The 17,286-nt window shown below is 43.0% G+C and overlaps 2 protein-coding genes across 6 annotated transcripts in view; one reads left to right on the top strand and one right to left on the bottom strand.

The window, feature by feature from the left end:
• Positions 1 to 17,286, bottom strand: part of LOC307040721 (uncharacterized protein) — a gene marked incomplete at its 5' end in the record, with an annotated part of 42,093 nt that overhangs the window by 23,032 nt on the left and 1,775 nt on the right. Inside the window, one exon of one of the 4 annotated variants that reach the window (XM_079683849.1) lies at positions 3,971 to 4,566. The exons of the other annotated variants lie outside the window; for them this stretch is intronic. Coding sequence (XP_079539975.1) covers positions 4,354 to 4,566 — 213 coding nt within the window. The 3' untranslated portion in view covers positions 3,971 to 4,353. Of the gene's footprint in view, positions 1 to 3,970; positions 4,567 to 17,286 lie in introns of those variants that run through there. 4 annotated transcript variants of the gene reach the window in all.
• On the top strand, positions 925 to 12,444 carry LOC307040718 (odorant receptor 131-2-like). Of its 2 annotated transcripts, none has more exons than XM_079683845.1 (5): positions 925 to 1,030; positions 1,606 to 1,764; positions 3,255 to 3,395; positions 3,567 to 3,825; positions 10,029 to 12,444. In XM_079683845.1, exons 2-5 carry the CDS (start codon positions 1,619 to 1,621, stop codon positions 10,431 to 10,433), a joined length of 951 nt encoding a protein of 316 aa, XP_079539971.1. In that variant the 5' UTR covers positions 925 to 1,030; positions 1,606 to 1,618; the 3' UTR covers positions 10,434 to 12,444. The 2 variants fall into 2 exon arrangements, with proteins under 2 accessions (XP_079539971.1, XP_079539970.1); XM_079683844.1 differs by having other exon boundaries at positions 3,561 to 3,825.

Raw genomic sequence — 17,286 nt, 5'->3', positions numbered from 1 at the left:
GAAACCGAATAGCGGCGTGTGGAGCTCGGCGGCCGGGCCACTAGCTAGTAGGTCGATGGAAGCGACGCCGGGACCCGGACACGGGTGGATATCTCCCGAGACCAAGAGACACAGTAGAGCCAATAGCCCAATATTCTCCTTTTTTCGTTTGTGTCCCTTTTTTGTGTTGGAGAGAGTCTGCCAGGAGTGCCTGATGAATGTACTGTATATTACTTGCCGACCATAGCCGAAGCGCTTGATATTCAGCCATGTTGCTGGTGCAAATAATGATGTATCCCCCGCGTGTTGTTTTACCAAGGGGGCAAGATGAGTGGTGTAGCCGAACAGAGGCCCGAGATTCAGAGCAACCATGCACAGATAGATCGCTGCCACTGCGCCCGAAATGCCGGCCGCCATCTTGCCACGTCAAGTCAATGTGCTCTGATTGGTCAGCTCGCCCACTCTGTTCTGATGAGTCAACCACCGTTTCAGCGGAAACAATGGCATTTGATAGCAACCAGAAAATGACACCAATAATGACAAACAGATGAAAAAGCTGCGTGGGGTCTGGTTTATCGTACTTACGTTTTTTTGTTCAGCAGGATAAGCTCTACATTATATTGTGGAGGAAATAAAAGGAAATGTTATTCAAGTTCTGTGCAAGCCTGGAAGTGGAAGAAGTTCTCTGTTTAATTCAATGTTAAGTGCAATACAAATATTGCGTTGCCAAAACCTTAACAACAGCCCAACCCCAGACACACAGACACAGACACACACACACACACACACACACACACACACTTTAAATCAAATGTAAATATAATCCTGAATGCATCTATACATTTCAATTTCAAAGTCGGCAAATTAATGCAAATTTTGATTGCTGGGGAACATCCTCACTAACTTTAATGATCAAAAGTTCACTATGCTCGTCACACACACACACACACACACACACACACACACACACACACACACACACACACACACACACACACACAAACACATTATAAAGGAGCTGACCGGCAGCTGGAGGATTCAGAGTCAGCAGGTGAGAGTCTGTCGCTGAAGTAAGAAGTGTGAAACGATTTAATGTTGCAATGTTTTAAAAACTTACTCTATTTATATTGTGGATAGTTTAAATGTAAAATGTATGACTCTAGGTGCACAAATAGTGAACTTAATTCATTTTCAAATATCAAAGTTAACTTTCCTTAGATGTTAACTTGTTGTTATATTTTTATTATAATAATACATTTGTCTGACTGTGTTCTTCTTCCAAAGAACTTTAAAAGCCTCGAGAAGCTTCAACTAAATGCAGAAAAACACATCTAGATTTTCTGATTGTGTTTTGTTTGTTTTAATATTTTATATCAGAGCGTAAAAGAATAAAAACAATGATATACTGTAAATAGAATGTTATTTGTAATCCCACAAAACCACTATGTTAACATTCATTAGTTTACACTTTGTAATATTTGTATTATTGTTATATAATGAACTGCTGCTCTTCCTGTTCCTCGTACAGCAGGCATGTTTAGAGCTAAGCTAAGGAGTTTGATTCACTAAAGAACAACGAAGGCTCTTATTCTCATTTCATCTGTGTTCTGTGTTCTGTGTCTCCAGCTCTGAGGACAATATGAACTCCAGCAGACGTTTCGACAGCTATAACGAAGCTTTCACAAAGAACTTCATCACCTTTGTCCTGGTATTCACCATCATCTGCATCAATGGAGCTTTTGTCTACACATACTTCAAGAGCAAGGACTTCCAGCGAGACCCCAGGTGATAAACAAATATGTGAACATAGTCACAGTAAAACAGATTGTACTTGATATTCAGATCTGCTTAAATGTCTAAATGGAGAGTGTGGCACTTACACGTTTGTAAAAAAGGTTGGAATCAGCTGTTGTATTAATGCTTTGCTCTAAAACAAGTAGATTCAAATAGATTGAAACTTTGTTTAGGTGACAGCAAATGTCCTTTTAACATATGGAAAGGCTGTCGCCCTAAAACAAGAAATATTAAATGATTAAAACGTGAGCTGAACAATTAGGAAAAAATAACTGTCTGCGATGATTTGACTGATATTGCAACTGCGACATTATTCACAATAATTGGAGAGACTTTTGTGCAGGATACGATATGTATAGTCTTTGATATCTCTGCAGCTCAACGGTTCTTCTAAACATTGTATTTGTATCTTGCTTGTAAAGCACTTTGAGCACCAGGAAAAGTGCTATATATATATAACATGTATTTTTATTATTATTGTTATTATTTTTAAAACATATTTAGTCTTTTACAAATATTTTGCATCCTGAGATTTGAGTATTGTACTTGTCCATATAGTGCATAACATATATATTAATTGTGCAGCCCTTATCACATGTCTTTTTAGTCACAGTGATCCATGAGAGTAGATCATTCAGATTTAAATTGGATTTATTTTCCAGAAAAGTGTTTTTTGGGCCCTCTGTAATCAGTGGTTCAAATGAAGAGGTTTAAACTGTGAATGATCAGTCCATGGTATGTTCAGCTAATATTCTGACAGTGCTAACCTTAGACTACAGTACTCATATTGTGAAATCTGAAAGGCTTTCCTAAAGCAACACATTGCATGTTGGTTCCAACTTATCGGAGGCATTATAGAAACTGAGACATGAAGCTGCTCCGGTTTTAATCTGCACTCATTTAGATTTGTAGCTTTGCCTTCTCTTACCAGTGACTGCTGACTTATTTTACTCTCACTCTTTAACTGTGACTTTCTGCCCTCTACAGTGTCAGTAAAGCATTGCACATCATTTTGCTCCATGTCAAATACTAACCTGTTGTTTAAAATAACACCTAATTGTCCAGAGGACTTTCTTAGGACTAGCCTGTAGTTCAAAGCTGTTGTTTTACTTCTTTGTTGCATGATTGTTCATCCTGCTTTAACCTGCTATTTCATCACAATGACAGATATAGATGAAACCTTACTTATGTATGAACAATTTGAGGAGGTACATAGGATGTTTCAAATGTCCCAATAACTCCATTAGTATGCTAGAATTACAAAAGTCAAATCTGATTGAAAAAACAAAAAGATAGGTATTGTTTTTTCTGAAACTCACAAAAAATGTCATCACTATGTTCATGTTTTTATTATAACCACCAAGTCAGTGACTTCAACCAGGTTTTGAGGACACCTTCGACATGACGCTCCCGTCTCTTTCCTGTTTACATATGTTTCTTGTTTTTATCCTCCTCTTCCTCTTCCTCTTCCTCTCCTGCAGGTATGTGCTGTACATCCACCTGGTGATTAACGACATGATCATGCTGACAGTTTCTCTGGGGCTAGTGATCTCCACCTACACCGGCAACCCAGGATTCATCCCCTGCTGGATCATGCTGGTCGTCTTAATCACCACCAACAGGTGTTACAATAGGTCTTGTACTTGAGTAAAAGTAGAATTTCCCAATTTGGGATTAATAAAGTATCTATCTATATATCTAACAGATCAAAATGTGTGTGTGTGTGTGTGTGTGTGTGTGTGTGTGTGTGTGTGTGTGTGTGTGTGTGTGTGTGTGTGTGTGTCCAGGAACAGCCCTCTGAATCTGGCTGGCATGGCGTTGGAGCGCTACATCGCCGTGTGTCTTCCTCTTCATCACGTCCAGATCTGCACGGTGCAGAGAGCCCACCTCCTCATCGCTCTCATCTGGCTCGTGTCCTTCATCCCTGCCTTCACTGACATCATCATCATCCTCATCACTCAGCCTCTGTCTGTCTTCTCAAAGACGGTCCTCTGTCACGCCGCCTTCGTCTACAACACACGGTACCACGAGACCCTCAGTCTAGTGGTGGAGGTATTTGTTATCTCGTTGAATTTCTCCCTGATATTTGTGTTTGTCACGCCTTTCCCTCAGGCAGTGGTGTAAAGTAAGTACATTCAGTTAAGTATTTAAACACACTTTTGAGGTACTTCACTTGAGTATTTACATTTGGTCTGCTTTGTGCTTCTACTCGACTGCAGTTCAGAGGTATATGGTGTACTTTTACTCGACTACATTTATGGAATAGCTTTAGTTATATCTCACACAGGCTCCGCCCTCTACTGGGCTCTATGGGTACTACTCTCTACCATGCTATGCGAGCATTCACACACTGAGTTTGTATAAACGTAGCCGGCCAATCAGGGCGAGCCTACCTGAATGCGCGCGCAGGCACACAGTATATAATGCGGCCACGCCTCCTGATCCTGTCATCCTTTTCTCTTCACTGAGCAGGACAACACCTCAGAGAAAGTAAAACGTTTGAAAGAAGAAGAAAGAAGTTATCATACCTTCATGGAGTCGCCACTTCTAGAGACCCGGGCCTGTCCTTCGTGCCCTGGCTTAATAGCGGGCGCCAATCCCCACCACCTCTGCTTCGAGTATTTGGGGGACCAGGATATGGCAGAGGCGGTGCCATTCACGTTCTCCATTCCAGCAGGGCGGATGGCTCCGTTTGCCGGGGAGGAAGATGATGAGGACTTCTCGTTGTCGGGCACTTCCGGGTCCGGCGTCCATGGAAGTCCACCGCCCAGGTCTGTCCGCCAGGACTTCCCCCTGGTGATGACCATGGCGGCGGAGCGTGGCAGCCCATCTGCTTCCAGCAGGCAGCAGGCTGGGCAGTGAACCTCTGCCCCGCTAAACACACCTTGCCTGCTATAATAGCTCTGATTAATGCAATTCACCGTTGAATGTGAAAGACAGCATTAATACTAAGGCGCGCGGCTCCATGACGGCGGCGTGTGTTGAAGCTTGCCGGCGGGCGTGTCTGAAACTCGACCAACAACCAATCACATGAATCTCCCGCCCCTGACACACAAGCAGCGGTTTGATTGGCTAGAGCTTGTACTGGCATATGATCCGATTGGCTGCCGAGGCTTCAAAAGTTGAACATTGCTCAACTTTTGCAGCGAGCCACGCCAGCAAAGCTCCGCGTCGCTTCCCACAATGCAGTTCGGCGAAAAGTGACGTCACCCCATTCAAAGTGAATGGTGAAGCTTTCAACGCACGCCGCTGTGTGGACGGGCCGTGAGAGTGGCCGCGGTGCGTTCTAGGACCTCCGCAGAAGAACGGTGGGTTACGTATTGTAACCCTAGTTCTAGACTTGGTGTGTGTGTTGAGTTTGCATTTATCCCAGAGTAAGAGTCATCTCTCTCCACAATTCCACATTTCCCCATAATGTCCGTTTCAAAGAGACGGCATTATGACGGAGCCGCGGCCCCACGAGAGCGTGCCGCGGTGCGTTCAAGGACCTCAGTTGAAAATCGGCACTTTCTGTGTCAGCCCCCCATGGGCCAAACGTCCTTTTATTGAAGGTTTGGCAGCGGAGTAATAATAATAATAAATCCGATTTGTAAAGCGCCTTTCATTGCTAACAGCAATCCCAAGGTGCTACAGGAGGCATAATAAAAACAAACAAAATAAATAAAAGTTTAATTTAAGGCTTTTTTTTAAATAAAGGTTTTTAGGCCTTTCTTGAAGGCGTCAGTGGTCTGTGGAGTCCTCAGGTGGTCTGGGAGGGAATTCAACTGGTGAGGAGCAGCTGCACAGAAAGCCTGATCCCCCATTGTGCGGAGTTTGGTCCTCGGGGGGCGAAGCAGCCTTTGTTGTGGAACGGAGGTTGTGTGTGGAGGTTTGTGATGTGAGAAGTTCCTTCAGGTATGCAGGAGCATTCCCGTGGATGCATTGATGGGTCAGTAGTGCGATGTTGTATTCGATCCTGAATGAGACAGGAAGCCAGTGGAGGGAATGAAGAACGGGTGTGATGTGGTTGTATTTTCTCACCCTCATCAGGATCCTAGCGGCACTGTTCTGTAAGTATTGGAGCTTCTGAAGGCTCCCGCTAGGAGTCCCGATGAGGAGAGCATTGCAGTAATCAAGCCTTGAGGAGACGAAGGCATGGACCAGTTGTTCAGCATCTGACAGGAGTTTTGCAATGTTCCTGAGGTGGTAGAAGGAGGTTTTGCACAGACGTTTGATGTGGGTGTCAAAGGTCGGATGTCTGTCAAATCTTATACCCAGGTTGGTAACTGCTGTGGAGAGGGGTATGTTTTGGCCAGAAAAGGTCATGTGGGTTATGCGGGATGACTGGACCTGGTTTGGTGTGCCAACTACACTAGCTTCTGTTTTGGAGCTATTGACCTGCAGGAAGTTTTGTTGCATCCAAGCAACTTTATCTCCTCAATGCAGGTGTTAAGGGATGTTGATGGGAACGGTGATGAGGCCACCAGAGAGTACTACAGCTTCTTAGCGGCGGCTCCACAGCTGCTTGCATGTCCGCTAAACACAGTTTTATGGGGAATGGAAGCTCAGCTGTGTACTGACAAAGTGGATGGACAGGACACTGAGACTGGGTACTCACTCCAGTTTTGCAGCGTCCTTCCTCCATTCAAGGGCATAAGAGAGGCAAATCTATCATCCTAGGAGGAGATAGGTTTCCTTTCAACAGAAATTCAGGCCCAGTTGCAAGAACGGTGGGTTACGTATTGTAACCCTAGAGTGATGTGTGTGTGAAAAATGCATTCAATAAAAACGATTGCATTTATCCCAGAGTAAGAGTCATCTCTCTCAACAATTCCACATTTCCCCATAAATGTATCGTTGAAATCGACAAGATCCGTTTCATACGATGTTAATTGGGCACCCATTATGAGACACAATTCCCCACTCGCCGCCCCAGTTGTAACTCCAGTAAAGGAGGCAGCCAGTGGGCGCGCGCATGTGAGTGTGATAAACCACAGGAAGTGCTGTCAAAGCGCTATGCGGGTGCTGGGACATTACGGCCGGCGTGTTGTTGTCAGAAAACACACCTCGCATAGTGTAATAGCTCCGATTGATGCACTTCACTGTCTGTGTGAGGACAGCAATATGACGGGGCGCGCGCCCCCCCGAGAGCTGCAGCGGTGCGTTCAAGGACCTCAGTAGAAAATCGGCCCTTTCTGTGTCAGCCCCCCATGGGCCAATGTTGCGTGAGACTGACATTATATTCAGCAGAAGTCTCCACGTTTGCAGTCAACCAAAGTAGCTTGTAAGTATGCTAACGGACAGAAAAAACACACGACCACATCGCTCAGAGTTTGGCCTGGAGTATGGGGCCGTTTATTGTATCAGCGCATGCTCATTAGCATCACCACGTTTCAGGCACATTCTGATGATGTCATACACATGAACTGAAACATGACTTTGTTATTATACAAATATGCTCAACAGCCAATCTTCCTTTTATGGAAGGTTTGGCGGGGAATGGGCCACCAGAGAGTACTACAGCTTCTTAGCTGCGACTCTGCAGCTGCTTGCAAGTCCCCTAACACAGTTGTATGAGGAATGGAAGCTCAGCTGTGTACTGACAGAATGGATGGACAGGACGCTGAAGCTGGGGTACTCACTCCAGTTTTGCTGAGTCCCTCCTCCATTCAGGGGCATAAGAGAGACACATTTATCATCCCAGGAGGAGATAGGTTTCCTTTCAACAGAGATTCAGGCCCTGTTGCAAAAACAGGCTGTGTCTGTTGTGAACTCTCAGGACAGAGAAAAGTGGCTTTGCTATGTACTTCCTGGTTTACAAGAAGACAGAATCGGGAGTCGTGCGTCCAGAGTTCAGACCCATTCTGGATCTTCGCAGCCTAAATCAGCACATTGCCTGCAAAAAGTTCCATATGTAAAACAATTACTGGAAGTATTGCAGCCGGGCGGTTGGTTCACAACCATCGACTTGAAGGACGCTTACTTTCGAAATTGCTCCAAAGCACAGAAAGTATTTGCGTTTTGCCTTCCAGGGGGTAGCCTACGAGTCCAACAGACTACCGTTAGGCCACTCCCTATCCCCACACACGTTCAGCAAATGTGTGGCCACAGCGCTTCAGCCGCTTCGCGACCATGGCATGAGGGTTTTCTTTTACGACCTGATAGTCATGGCCAGGTCCAGGGAAGGGGCAAACACAGCCCAATTGATCCAAGTGGGGATTGCGGTCAATTGGAAGAAGAATCAATCAATCAATCAATGTTTATTTATATAGCCCAATATCACAAATGTTACATTTGTCTCAGTGGACTTCACAGTTTGTACAGAATATCAGTATGACAATACGACACCCTCTGTCCTTAGACCCTCACATCGTACAAGGAAAAACTTCCAGAGAAAACCCACAGTTTAAAGGGAAAAATGGGAGAAACCTCAGGGAGAGCAACAGAGGAGGGATCCCTCTCCCAGGACGGACAGACGTGCAATAGATGCCGTGTGTAAATTGAAAAGATAATACATTTGCAACATAGGTAGTCCAAATGTTTGGAAATGCATGTGTGTATAATAGGAAGATGAATCCATGAGTATATCCATCCAGGACTTATGATCAAGGACCACAGCCACGAGTCAAGATCCAGGACTCGCAATCCATGACACAGGACCGCAGGATCATCCATGACTCCGGATCCCGGCGTATATAGACACCAAAAAGAAAGACATTTGGGGAAGCTGGGTTAATCGGAACATGAGAGTACACAGGTATAGACAGAGAGAAGGAAGAAGTAAGATGTCCCCCGACAAACTAAGCCTATATCAGCAAAACTAGGGGCTGAATCTAATCAGCCCTAACTATAAGCTTTATCAAAAAGGAAGGTCTTAAGCGCACTCTTAAAAACGGATAGGGTGTCTGCCGTCCGAACACAAACTGGAAGCTGATTCCACAAAAGTGGAGCTTTATAAGAAAAGGCTCTGGCTCCCTTTGTACTTTTAGAGACTCTAGGAACAACCAACAACCCTGCATTCTTGGAACGCAATGCCCTAGTAGGACAATAGGGTATAATGAGTTCTTTAAGGTAAGATGGCGCCTGCCCATTAAGGGCTTTGTAGGCGAGAAGAAGAATTTTAAATTCTATCCTGTGTTCTATAGGGATATAGGCAGCCAGAACAGGAGTAATGTGGTCCCTTTTCCTAACTCTGGTTAGTACACGAGCTGCAGCATTTTGAATCAGCTGAAGCGACTTGACTGACTTCTTGGTACACCCTGATAATAAGGAGTTACAATAATCCAGCCTTGAAGTAACAAATGCATGGACTAGTTTCTCTGCATCGTTTTGAGGCAAGATATGCCTGATTTTTGCAATGTTACGTAGATGGAAGTAGGCGGTCCTTGAAATTGATTTTATGTGGGCGTTAAAGGATAAATCCTGATCAAATATAACACCAAGATTCCTTACAGTCTCACTGGAGGCCAAATTAATGCCATCCATAGTTAATATATCTTTAGATAATTTGTTTCGTAGATTCTTCGGGCCAAGTACAATAACTTCAGTTTTGGTCGTGTTTAACATCAAAAAATTTAAGGTCATCCACGTTTTGAAGAACAGTCCCATACCTCACCAGCAGGTGGAGTATCTGGGGATTCTGCTCGATGCAGGCAGACAACGTGCCACCCTGTCAGAGAGAAGACAGGCATCCCTGCTTCAGGCAGTTTGCAGACTGCGACAGGGGGCAACGGTGACAGCTTTGACCATCATGCAGACTCTGGGTCTCATGGTGGCTGCTCTCCTCGTGGTGCCGCTGGGGTTACTGCACAAATACCACTTTCTACTTGTTACATTTTCCAAACAGGCTGGTTCCTTCAGTTTGAATGTGTGTTTGGTGGCGTGATCATTATTATTTAGAGTCATTGCGTGCCTATTGATTTGAACACGATCCGTGTATCCATCATTTCCTGGTCTTCTCTAAAGAAGAGGGACCAATGAAAACGTTGTCATGTTGCCGTTTTTCAGCATGGAAACATTCATTAGCTAACAATGACATTATTGTTCTATTAATATAAAGGGAGGTCAGGTACTCTTTAAAACAGCTGCTAGTTATGGGTACTTTTTACTGAAGTACATTTCAAAGCCTCTTTACTTTTACTTGAGTAAAGAAGTTTAGTCAGAACTTCTACTTTCACCAGAGTATTTTAAACACGAGTATCTGTACTTCTACTTGAGGAAAGGATGTGTGTACTTTTGCCATCTCTGTTAATAAGTAGTCCCCTCTTCCTCCTCAGGTACTCCTGTTCTCCTTCGTCTTCCTCACGGTGGTCCTCACCTATCTCAACGTGCTCCTCGCAGCTCGGGGGGTTTCAGGTGTGAGTCGAGCCTCGATGACAAATGCCCGAAACACCATCCTGCTCCACGGGGTCCAGCTGCTCCTCTGCCTGCTGTCCTTCATCGCGCCCTTCATCAACCTCTTCCTCGTCACCAATTGGCCCCACAAGAGAACAGACATCTTCTTCAGCACCTTCCTCTTCACCAACGTTCTTCCTCGTCTTCTCAGCCCACTCATCTACGGCATCAGAGACAAGAAGTTCCGCAGAAACATCCGGATGCATTTCTGCTTTAAAGGATGCAGGACAGTGGAGGATAGGATGAAAGTACGACCGAGGAGAACGTCCAAACAGGCGATACACTGAGAGAGACTGTACATTCAAAGATTCAAAGCTTTATTGTCAGAGGCACAGCTACAGTGGAGATGTGGCAATGAAAAACTCAAGTCCCAAGCTCCTCCAACAATCCAACATAATATATAAAACAATTAAACAAATAGTGCAAGAAGTCAATCAAGACCTGGGATTTGCATGTTTAACCTGTTAAACCCGAGAGACCCCGGTACCGGGGCCCTCCTGCAACATCTTGCAGGAAACAGTGTCTGAGGGCATGTCCATTTAATAAACTATGAATGTTTTATATCCATGTAACGGGAAGAAACTCATCTAACTGATCATTTTAATTTTCTTTTTTTTTAAAAGCCCACAATGCTAACGCTGAGCCTCTGAATTAGCAACAAGCGAAAAATGCTAACAGATGACTGCACCGAAATTCACTCACAAAACCTTATTATTATTTTTTTCTGCACATCCAACACATCGTTTCACATCGTGAGGGGACACAGAATCGAGGGGTACATACATTATCACTCAATGATACGAACTCGCGACTTTATAAACAAAAACAGACATCAAAATATGTGGCGCTAGGTAGCTAAAAACGCTAACATGGCTTACCTTTGTCGTAGTCTGGTGAAAAGTGGTCTTCAATGGCATTAAAACGATAAAAACGATGCTGAAGTTAATCCATAGGTTAATCCAATGTGTCTGTGTCACTTTGAATAATTTCTGATGATCCATGAGCAATAAACCTGCTTTTCCGTTTCTAGATGTCAGAGCTAGAGACAGCTTCACTCTGATGCAAAACTGCATGCGCGAGGCCCCCACCTTTTTGTTTTACCATGTGTGTGAGTGGGGAGATTCCCCTTTGATTTTATTGGCTCTAACGGTCAGAAAGAGATGTCAATCACCAAAATCAACCAATGGGTTCCAGAGAAACGGTAAAACCCCCATTTCCACCCAAATCACCTCAGAGGTGGAGTTTGTTTTGCTAAACCTCTCTAAAAAGGTCAAATATCACTTGTTTTGCATCAATCTTGATACAGGGTACTTATTATATGTTGCACTTTGTATTCCTAAAGGTTTTGATCTACCTTACCATCTTCCAAGGGTAGTTTTCACTATAAGTAAAAAATTATATTTGGAAAGACACTATAATTTACAGTTTTCTTTTTGGAGCTCCTATCCCCTCCCCTCCCTATTTCATTTTTTTCATTTAATCGTTTATTTGAACCAGGACATTGCACATTGATGAACACTTTAAAACAAAATAATGCTATCAATTGTAAATGAGCCGGATTTTAGCTTTGAGCTGATTCCCATCCGTAGTCCCGTCACATACAACATATAAGAACATGACATTTATAAACATATCAAAAATAAATACATGATATGCAGGAAGAGCATGAGCAGCATACAAGCATTTACCACATGGCAGCACAATGTAGCAGCTACGACATATAAAGTGCAAGATAAGATACAAGAGCTGCATAAAGTGCAAGAGGAGATACCCCTGTGTTAAAGAGCATTTAGCGGTGATTGCACGTCTGTTTGTTTCTCAACCATTCTCTGAGTTGACCTTTGAAGCTATTGAGAGAGGGACAATCCCGTATCTCAGTTGGGAGGCTATTCCAAAATGAGCTGCCTTTAACGGAGAAGACATTTTGTCCAAAAGGTGTCCGTCTATGGTGGACCTCACAGTCTCCTCTGGTTTCTGACCTACTGCAGCGTCCAGTGTGTTTTTTGTGGATGAATTCCACTAGGGGGGCGGGGGCAGTCCATGTAAACATTTATTAAAAAAAACACATACTTTTAAAAGAGTTAAAATTGTCAAAACTCAAGAAATTGTGTTTCTCAAGGATGGTACAGTGGTGGAATGAATGTGGCTTTCTGTCAAACACCTGGATAGCTCTCTTGAACAGCTGTTCTATGGGTTTCAGGTGTGTGGCACAAGCAAACGACCAGTTTGTCAAACAGTATTCAATGTGGGATAGAATCATACAGTGGAGGTATGACTTTGCAGCATTGACAGTTAAGAAAGGACTAATTTGTTTACAATTTTGCAAGTTGAATTGAATGGTATTGGATATCTTTCTTAAAAGTCAAGTTAATTTGAGATATAAACAGATCACTGTTTTCTCCAATATCTTCAGAGGACAGAGTGTCAATCAATCAATCAATCAATGTTTATTTATATAGCCCAATATCACAAATGTTACATTTGTCTCAGTGGACTTCACAGTTTGTACAGAATATCAGTATGACAATACGACACCCTCTGTCCTTAGACCCTCTGTCCTTAGACCCTCTGTCCTTAGACCCTCACATCGTACAAGGAAAAACTTCCAGAGAAAACCCAGTTTAAAGGGAAAAATGGGAGAAACCTCAGGGAGAGCAACAGAGGAGGGATCCCTCTCCCAGGACGGACAGACGTGCAATAGATGCCGTGTGTAAATTGAAAAGATAATACATTTGCAACATAGGTAGTCCAAATGTTTGGAAATGCATGTGTGTATAATAGGAAGATGAATCCATGAGTATATCCATCCAGGACTTATGATCCAGGACCACAGCCACGACTCAAGATCCAGGACTCGCAATCCATGACACAGGACCGCAGGATCATCCATGACTCCGGATCCCGGCGTATATAGACACCAAAAAGAAAGACATTTGGGGAAGCTGGGTTAATCGGAACATGAGAGTACACAGGTATAGACAGAGAGAAGGAAGAAGTAAGATGTCCCCCGACAAACTAAGCCTATATCAGCAAAACTAGGGGCTGAATCTAATCAGCCCTAACTATAAGCTTTATCAAAAAGGAAGGTCTTAAGCGCACTCTTAAAAACGGATAGGGTGTCTGCCGTCCGAACACAAACTGGAAGCTGATTCCACAAAAGTGGAGCTTGATAAGAAAAGGCTCTGGCTCCCATTGTACTTTTAGAGACTCTAGGAACAACCAACAACCCTGCATTCTTGGAACACAATGCCCTAGTAGGACAATAGGGTATAATGAGTTCTTTAAGGTAAGATGGCGCCTGCCCATTAAGGGCTTTGTAGGCAAGAAGAAGAATTTTAAATTCTATCCTGTGTTCTATAGGGAGCCAGTGTAAGGCAGCCAGAACAGGAGTAATGTGGTCCCTTTTCCTAACTCTGGTTAGTACACGAGCTGCAGCATTTTGAATCAGCTGAAGCGACTTGACTGACTTCTTGGTACACCCTGATAATAAGGAGTTACAATAATCCAGCCTTGAAGTAACAAATGCATGGACTAGTTTCTCTGCATCGTTTTGAGGCAAGATATGCCTGATTTTTGCAATGTTACGTAGATGGAAGTAGGCGGTCCTTGAAATTGATTTTATGTGGGCGTTAAAGGATAAATCCTGATCAAATATAACACCAAGATTCCTTACAGTCTCACTGGAGGCCAAATTAATGCCATCCATAGTTAATATATCTTTAGATAATTTGTTTCGTAGATTCTTCGGGCCAAGTACAATAACTTCAGTTTTGGTCGTGTTTAACATCAAAAAATTTAAGGTCATCCACGTTTTTAAGTCCTTGAGGCAGTCTTGAATTTTATTTAGATGATTAATTTCATCAGGCTTGATTGATAAATATAGTTGAGTATCATCCGCATAACAATGAAAGTTTACAGAATGATTCCTTATAATATTGCCTAACGGAAGCATATATAGGGTGAACAAAATAGGTCCAAGCACTGAGCCCTGTGGCACTCCATGGCTAACTTTGGTTTGCATGGAAGATTCATCGTTGACACGTACAAACTGAGAGCGTTCAGATAGATAGGACCTAAACCAGCCTAAAGCAGTTCCCTGTATGCCAACTAAGTGCTCTAGTCTTTGCAATAGGATATCATGGTCGATAGTATCAAATGCAGCATTAAGATCGAGCAAGACAAGAATAGAGACAAGTCCCTTGTCAGAGGCTATTAGAATGTCATTTGTGACTTTAACCAGAGCTGTCTCTGTGCTATGTTGTGTTCTAAAGCCAGACTGAAAATCTTCAAATAAATCATAGTTTTTTAAGTAATCACACAGCTGTTTTGCGACTGCTTTCTCAAGAATCTTTGAGAGGAACGGAAGATTAGAAATAGGTCTATAGTTGGCTAAAACCTCTGGATCGAGGTTGTGCTTTTTAAGAAGCGGTTTTATCACTGCTACTTTGAATGATTGTGGAACATAGCCTGATAATAAAGACATATTCATAATATTTAATAAAGAAGTGCTAATTAATGGAAAAACTTCTTTTAACAGTTTAGTTGGAATCGGGTCTAAGATACACGTTGATGGTTTAGAAGAGAGAATCATTGAATTTAATTGTTCAAGGTTTATGGCTGAAAAGCATTCTAGTTTACTATCTAGTGTAATATTATTAGAACTTACGTTTCCGGGAGCTGTTGATAACACTATACTGGTTAAAGGCAAGAGGTCATTGATTTTGTTTCTAAGAGTAACAATTTTATCGTTAAAAAAGCACATAAAATCATTACTACTGAGTGCTATGGGAATAGAAGGCTCAGTCGAGCTGTGGCTCTCTGTCAGCCTGGCTACAGTGCTGAAAAGAAATCTTGCATTATTCTTATTCTCATCTATTAATGAAGAGTAGTATGCTGCTCTCGCTTTACGCAGTGCTTTCTTATATTCATTGAGTGTAATATGCCAAATTAAACGAGATTCTTCAAGTTTAGTGGAACGCCATATCCTTTCAAGTTGTCTCGACTTTTGCTTTATTTTGCGGGTTTCGGCATTATGCCATGGAGCTAATCTATGTTGTTTTATTTTCTTCTTTTTCAAAGGAGCAACAGAGTCTAATTTTATTCGCAGCGCATCTGTAGCACTATCAACAACATGATCAATTTGGGGTGGTGTACATTTTGTATAAGTTTCCTCCCCTACATGCAGACATGCTATCGAGTTAAGTATTGGTGGAGTCTCTTCCTTAAATTTGGCTATAGCACTAACAGATAGGTTTCTGCTGCAGGAGCTTTTGGCTAATGCTTTGTAGTCTAGTAACAGTACTTCAAAAGTTACTAAGAAATGGTCGGATAAAGCAGGATTATGCGGTTCGACTAATAGTTGCTCAATTTCAATACCATAAGTCAGAACAAGGTCAAGAGTGTGATTATAACAGTGGGTTGGTTTATTTACACTCTGACAGAAACCAACAGAATCTAATATAGAGTTAAATGCAACAGTAAGGCTATTTTTATCATCGTCAACATGAATATTAAAGTCACCTACGATAATTACTTTATCTGTTTTAAGAACCAAAGCTGATAAAAACTCAGAGAATTCTGATAAGAATTCTGAATAAGGACCTGGTGCACGGTACACTGTAACAAATAAGATTGGCTGCAAAGTTTTCCAGGTCGGATGCGTAAGACTGAAAATGAGGCTTTCAAAGGAGGTATAATTTAATTTTTGTTTAGTATTGATAAGTAAACTTGAGTCAAAGATTGCTGCAACTCCACCTCCTCGGCCCGTGCCTCGGGCAATATGAGTATTGATATGGCTGGGTGGAGTGGCCTCATTTATTCTGACATATTCTTCATGTCTCAACCAAGTTTCAGTGAGACAGCATATATCAATATTATAATCTGATATTAAATCATTTACCAGTATTGCTTTAGATGCTAGAGATCTTATGTTTAAGAGACCACATTTAACCTTCCTGTTTTGTTGCACTGTAGTAGTTGTTACATTTACTTTTATTAGGTTATTATGTATGACACCTCTATTAGGTTTTACCTTAAATTGTCCTTGGGCAGACACGCACACCGTTAATATTGGGTATTTTATTGGGTTCGGGATTCCTATGGATGACTGCCTAGGAGAGAGCGCAGAGAAGCGTGTAAGACTGCGACTCTGCCTCCTGGTCTCAACTCCAGTTTGTCATGGATTAAGTCCACAGAGCCCTGAAATGTTTGCAGAAATGAGATTTGCACCTTCCAAAGTAGGATGAATGCCGTCTCTCTTAATCAGACCAGGTTTTCCCCAGAAGGCTGTCCAATTATTCACGAAGCCCACATTGTTTGCTGGGCACCACCAAGACAACCAGCGCTGAAATGATGACATGCGGCTATACATGTCATCATTGATCAGATTGGGGAGGGGACCAGAGCAGATTACGGTGTCCGACATTGTTTTAGCATAACTACACACCGACGCCACATTAAGTTTGGTGCATTCTGATTGGCGTAAACGAACATCATTACCACCGACGTGAATAACAATCCTACTGTATTTACGTTTATTTTTAGCCAGCAGTCTAAGATGCGCCTCAACGTCGCCCGCTCTGGCCCCCGGAATGCATGTGACTGTGGACGCTTCGGTCTCTAAATTCACGTGTCTCATAATAGAGCTACCAATAACCAGAGTTGGCTTCTCAGCGGGTGTCTCGCTGAGTGGGGAATATCTGTTAGATACGTGAACGGGTTGGTGGGGACCTGCGGGTTTCGCGTTATGCCCCTTCTGAACAGTCACCCATTCTCCCTGCTGCTCGGGAGTTGCCGGGGGACGGCTAAGAGGAGCTACCTTTTGCCGGTCCGCACCGGCTAACATGGGCTTTACTGTAGCTGAGTTATTTTCTAAGATGCGGAGCCGGGCTTCTATGGCTATGATTCCCGCCTCCAACCTAACAACTATACTACATTTAACACATGTATCGGTACCAGTAAAGGAGGTAGGGGAGTAACCAAACATGAGACAGTTAGAGCAGGAAATAGCACCCGAGGGTGGGGAAAGAGCCATGGCTAGCTATCAAGCTAAAGTAGCTACCGTTAGCAAACCCGAAAAGAGTGTAGGCAACTGTGGAGTTACAGTCGCTAAGAGAAGGAGAGTTTGTGAGTGCTTAAGCT

Source organism: Notothenia rossii, assembly GCF_949606895.1.
Source record: "Notothenia rossii genome assembly, chromosome: 5".
Taxonomy (NCBI): Eukaryota; Metazoa; Chordata; class Actinopteri; order Perciformes; family Nototheniidae; genus Notothenia; species Notothenia rossii.
This window is presented reverse-complemented; position numbering and strand designations above follow the sequence as displayed.

Excerpts from the sequence above, each read along its gene's own strand:
- LOC307040718 (XM_079683844.1), top strand. The coding sequence starts at position 1,619 with ATGAACTCCAGCAGACGTTTCGACAGCTATAACGAAGCTTTCACAAAG. Across the intron at positions 1,765-3,254 it reads GACTTCCAGCGAGACCCCAG|GTATGTGCTGTACATCCACC; the intron begins GTGATAAACAAA and ends CCTCTCCTGCAG. Across the intron at positions 3,396-3,560 it reads GTCTTAATCACCACCAACAG|GAACAGCCCTCTGAATCTGG; the intron begins GTGTTACAATAG and ends GTGTGTGTCCAG.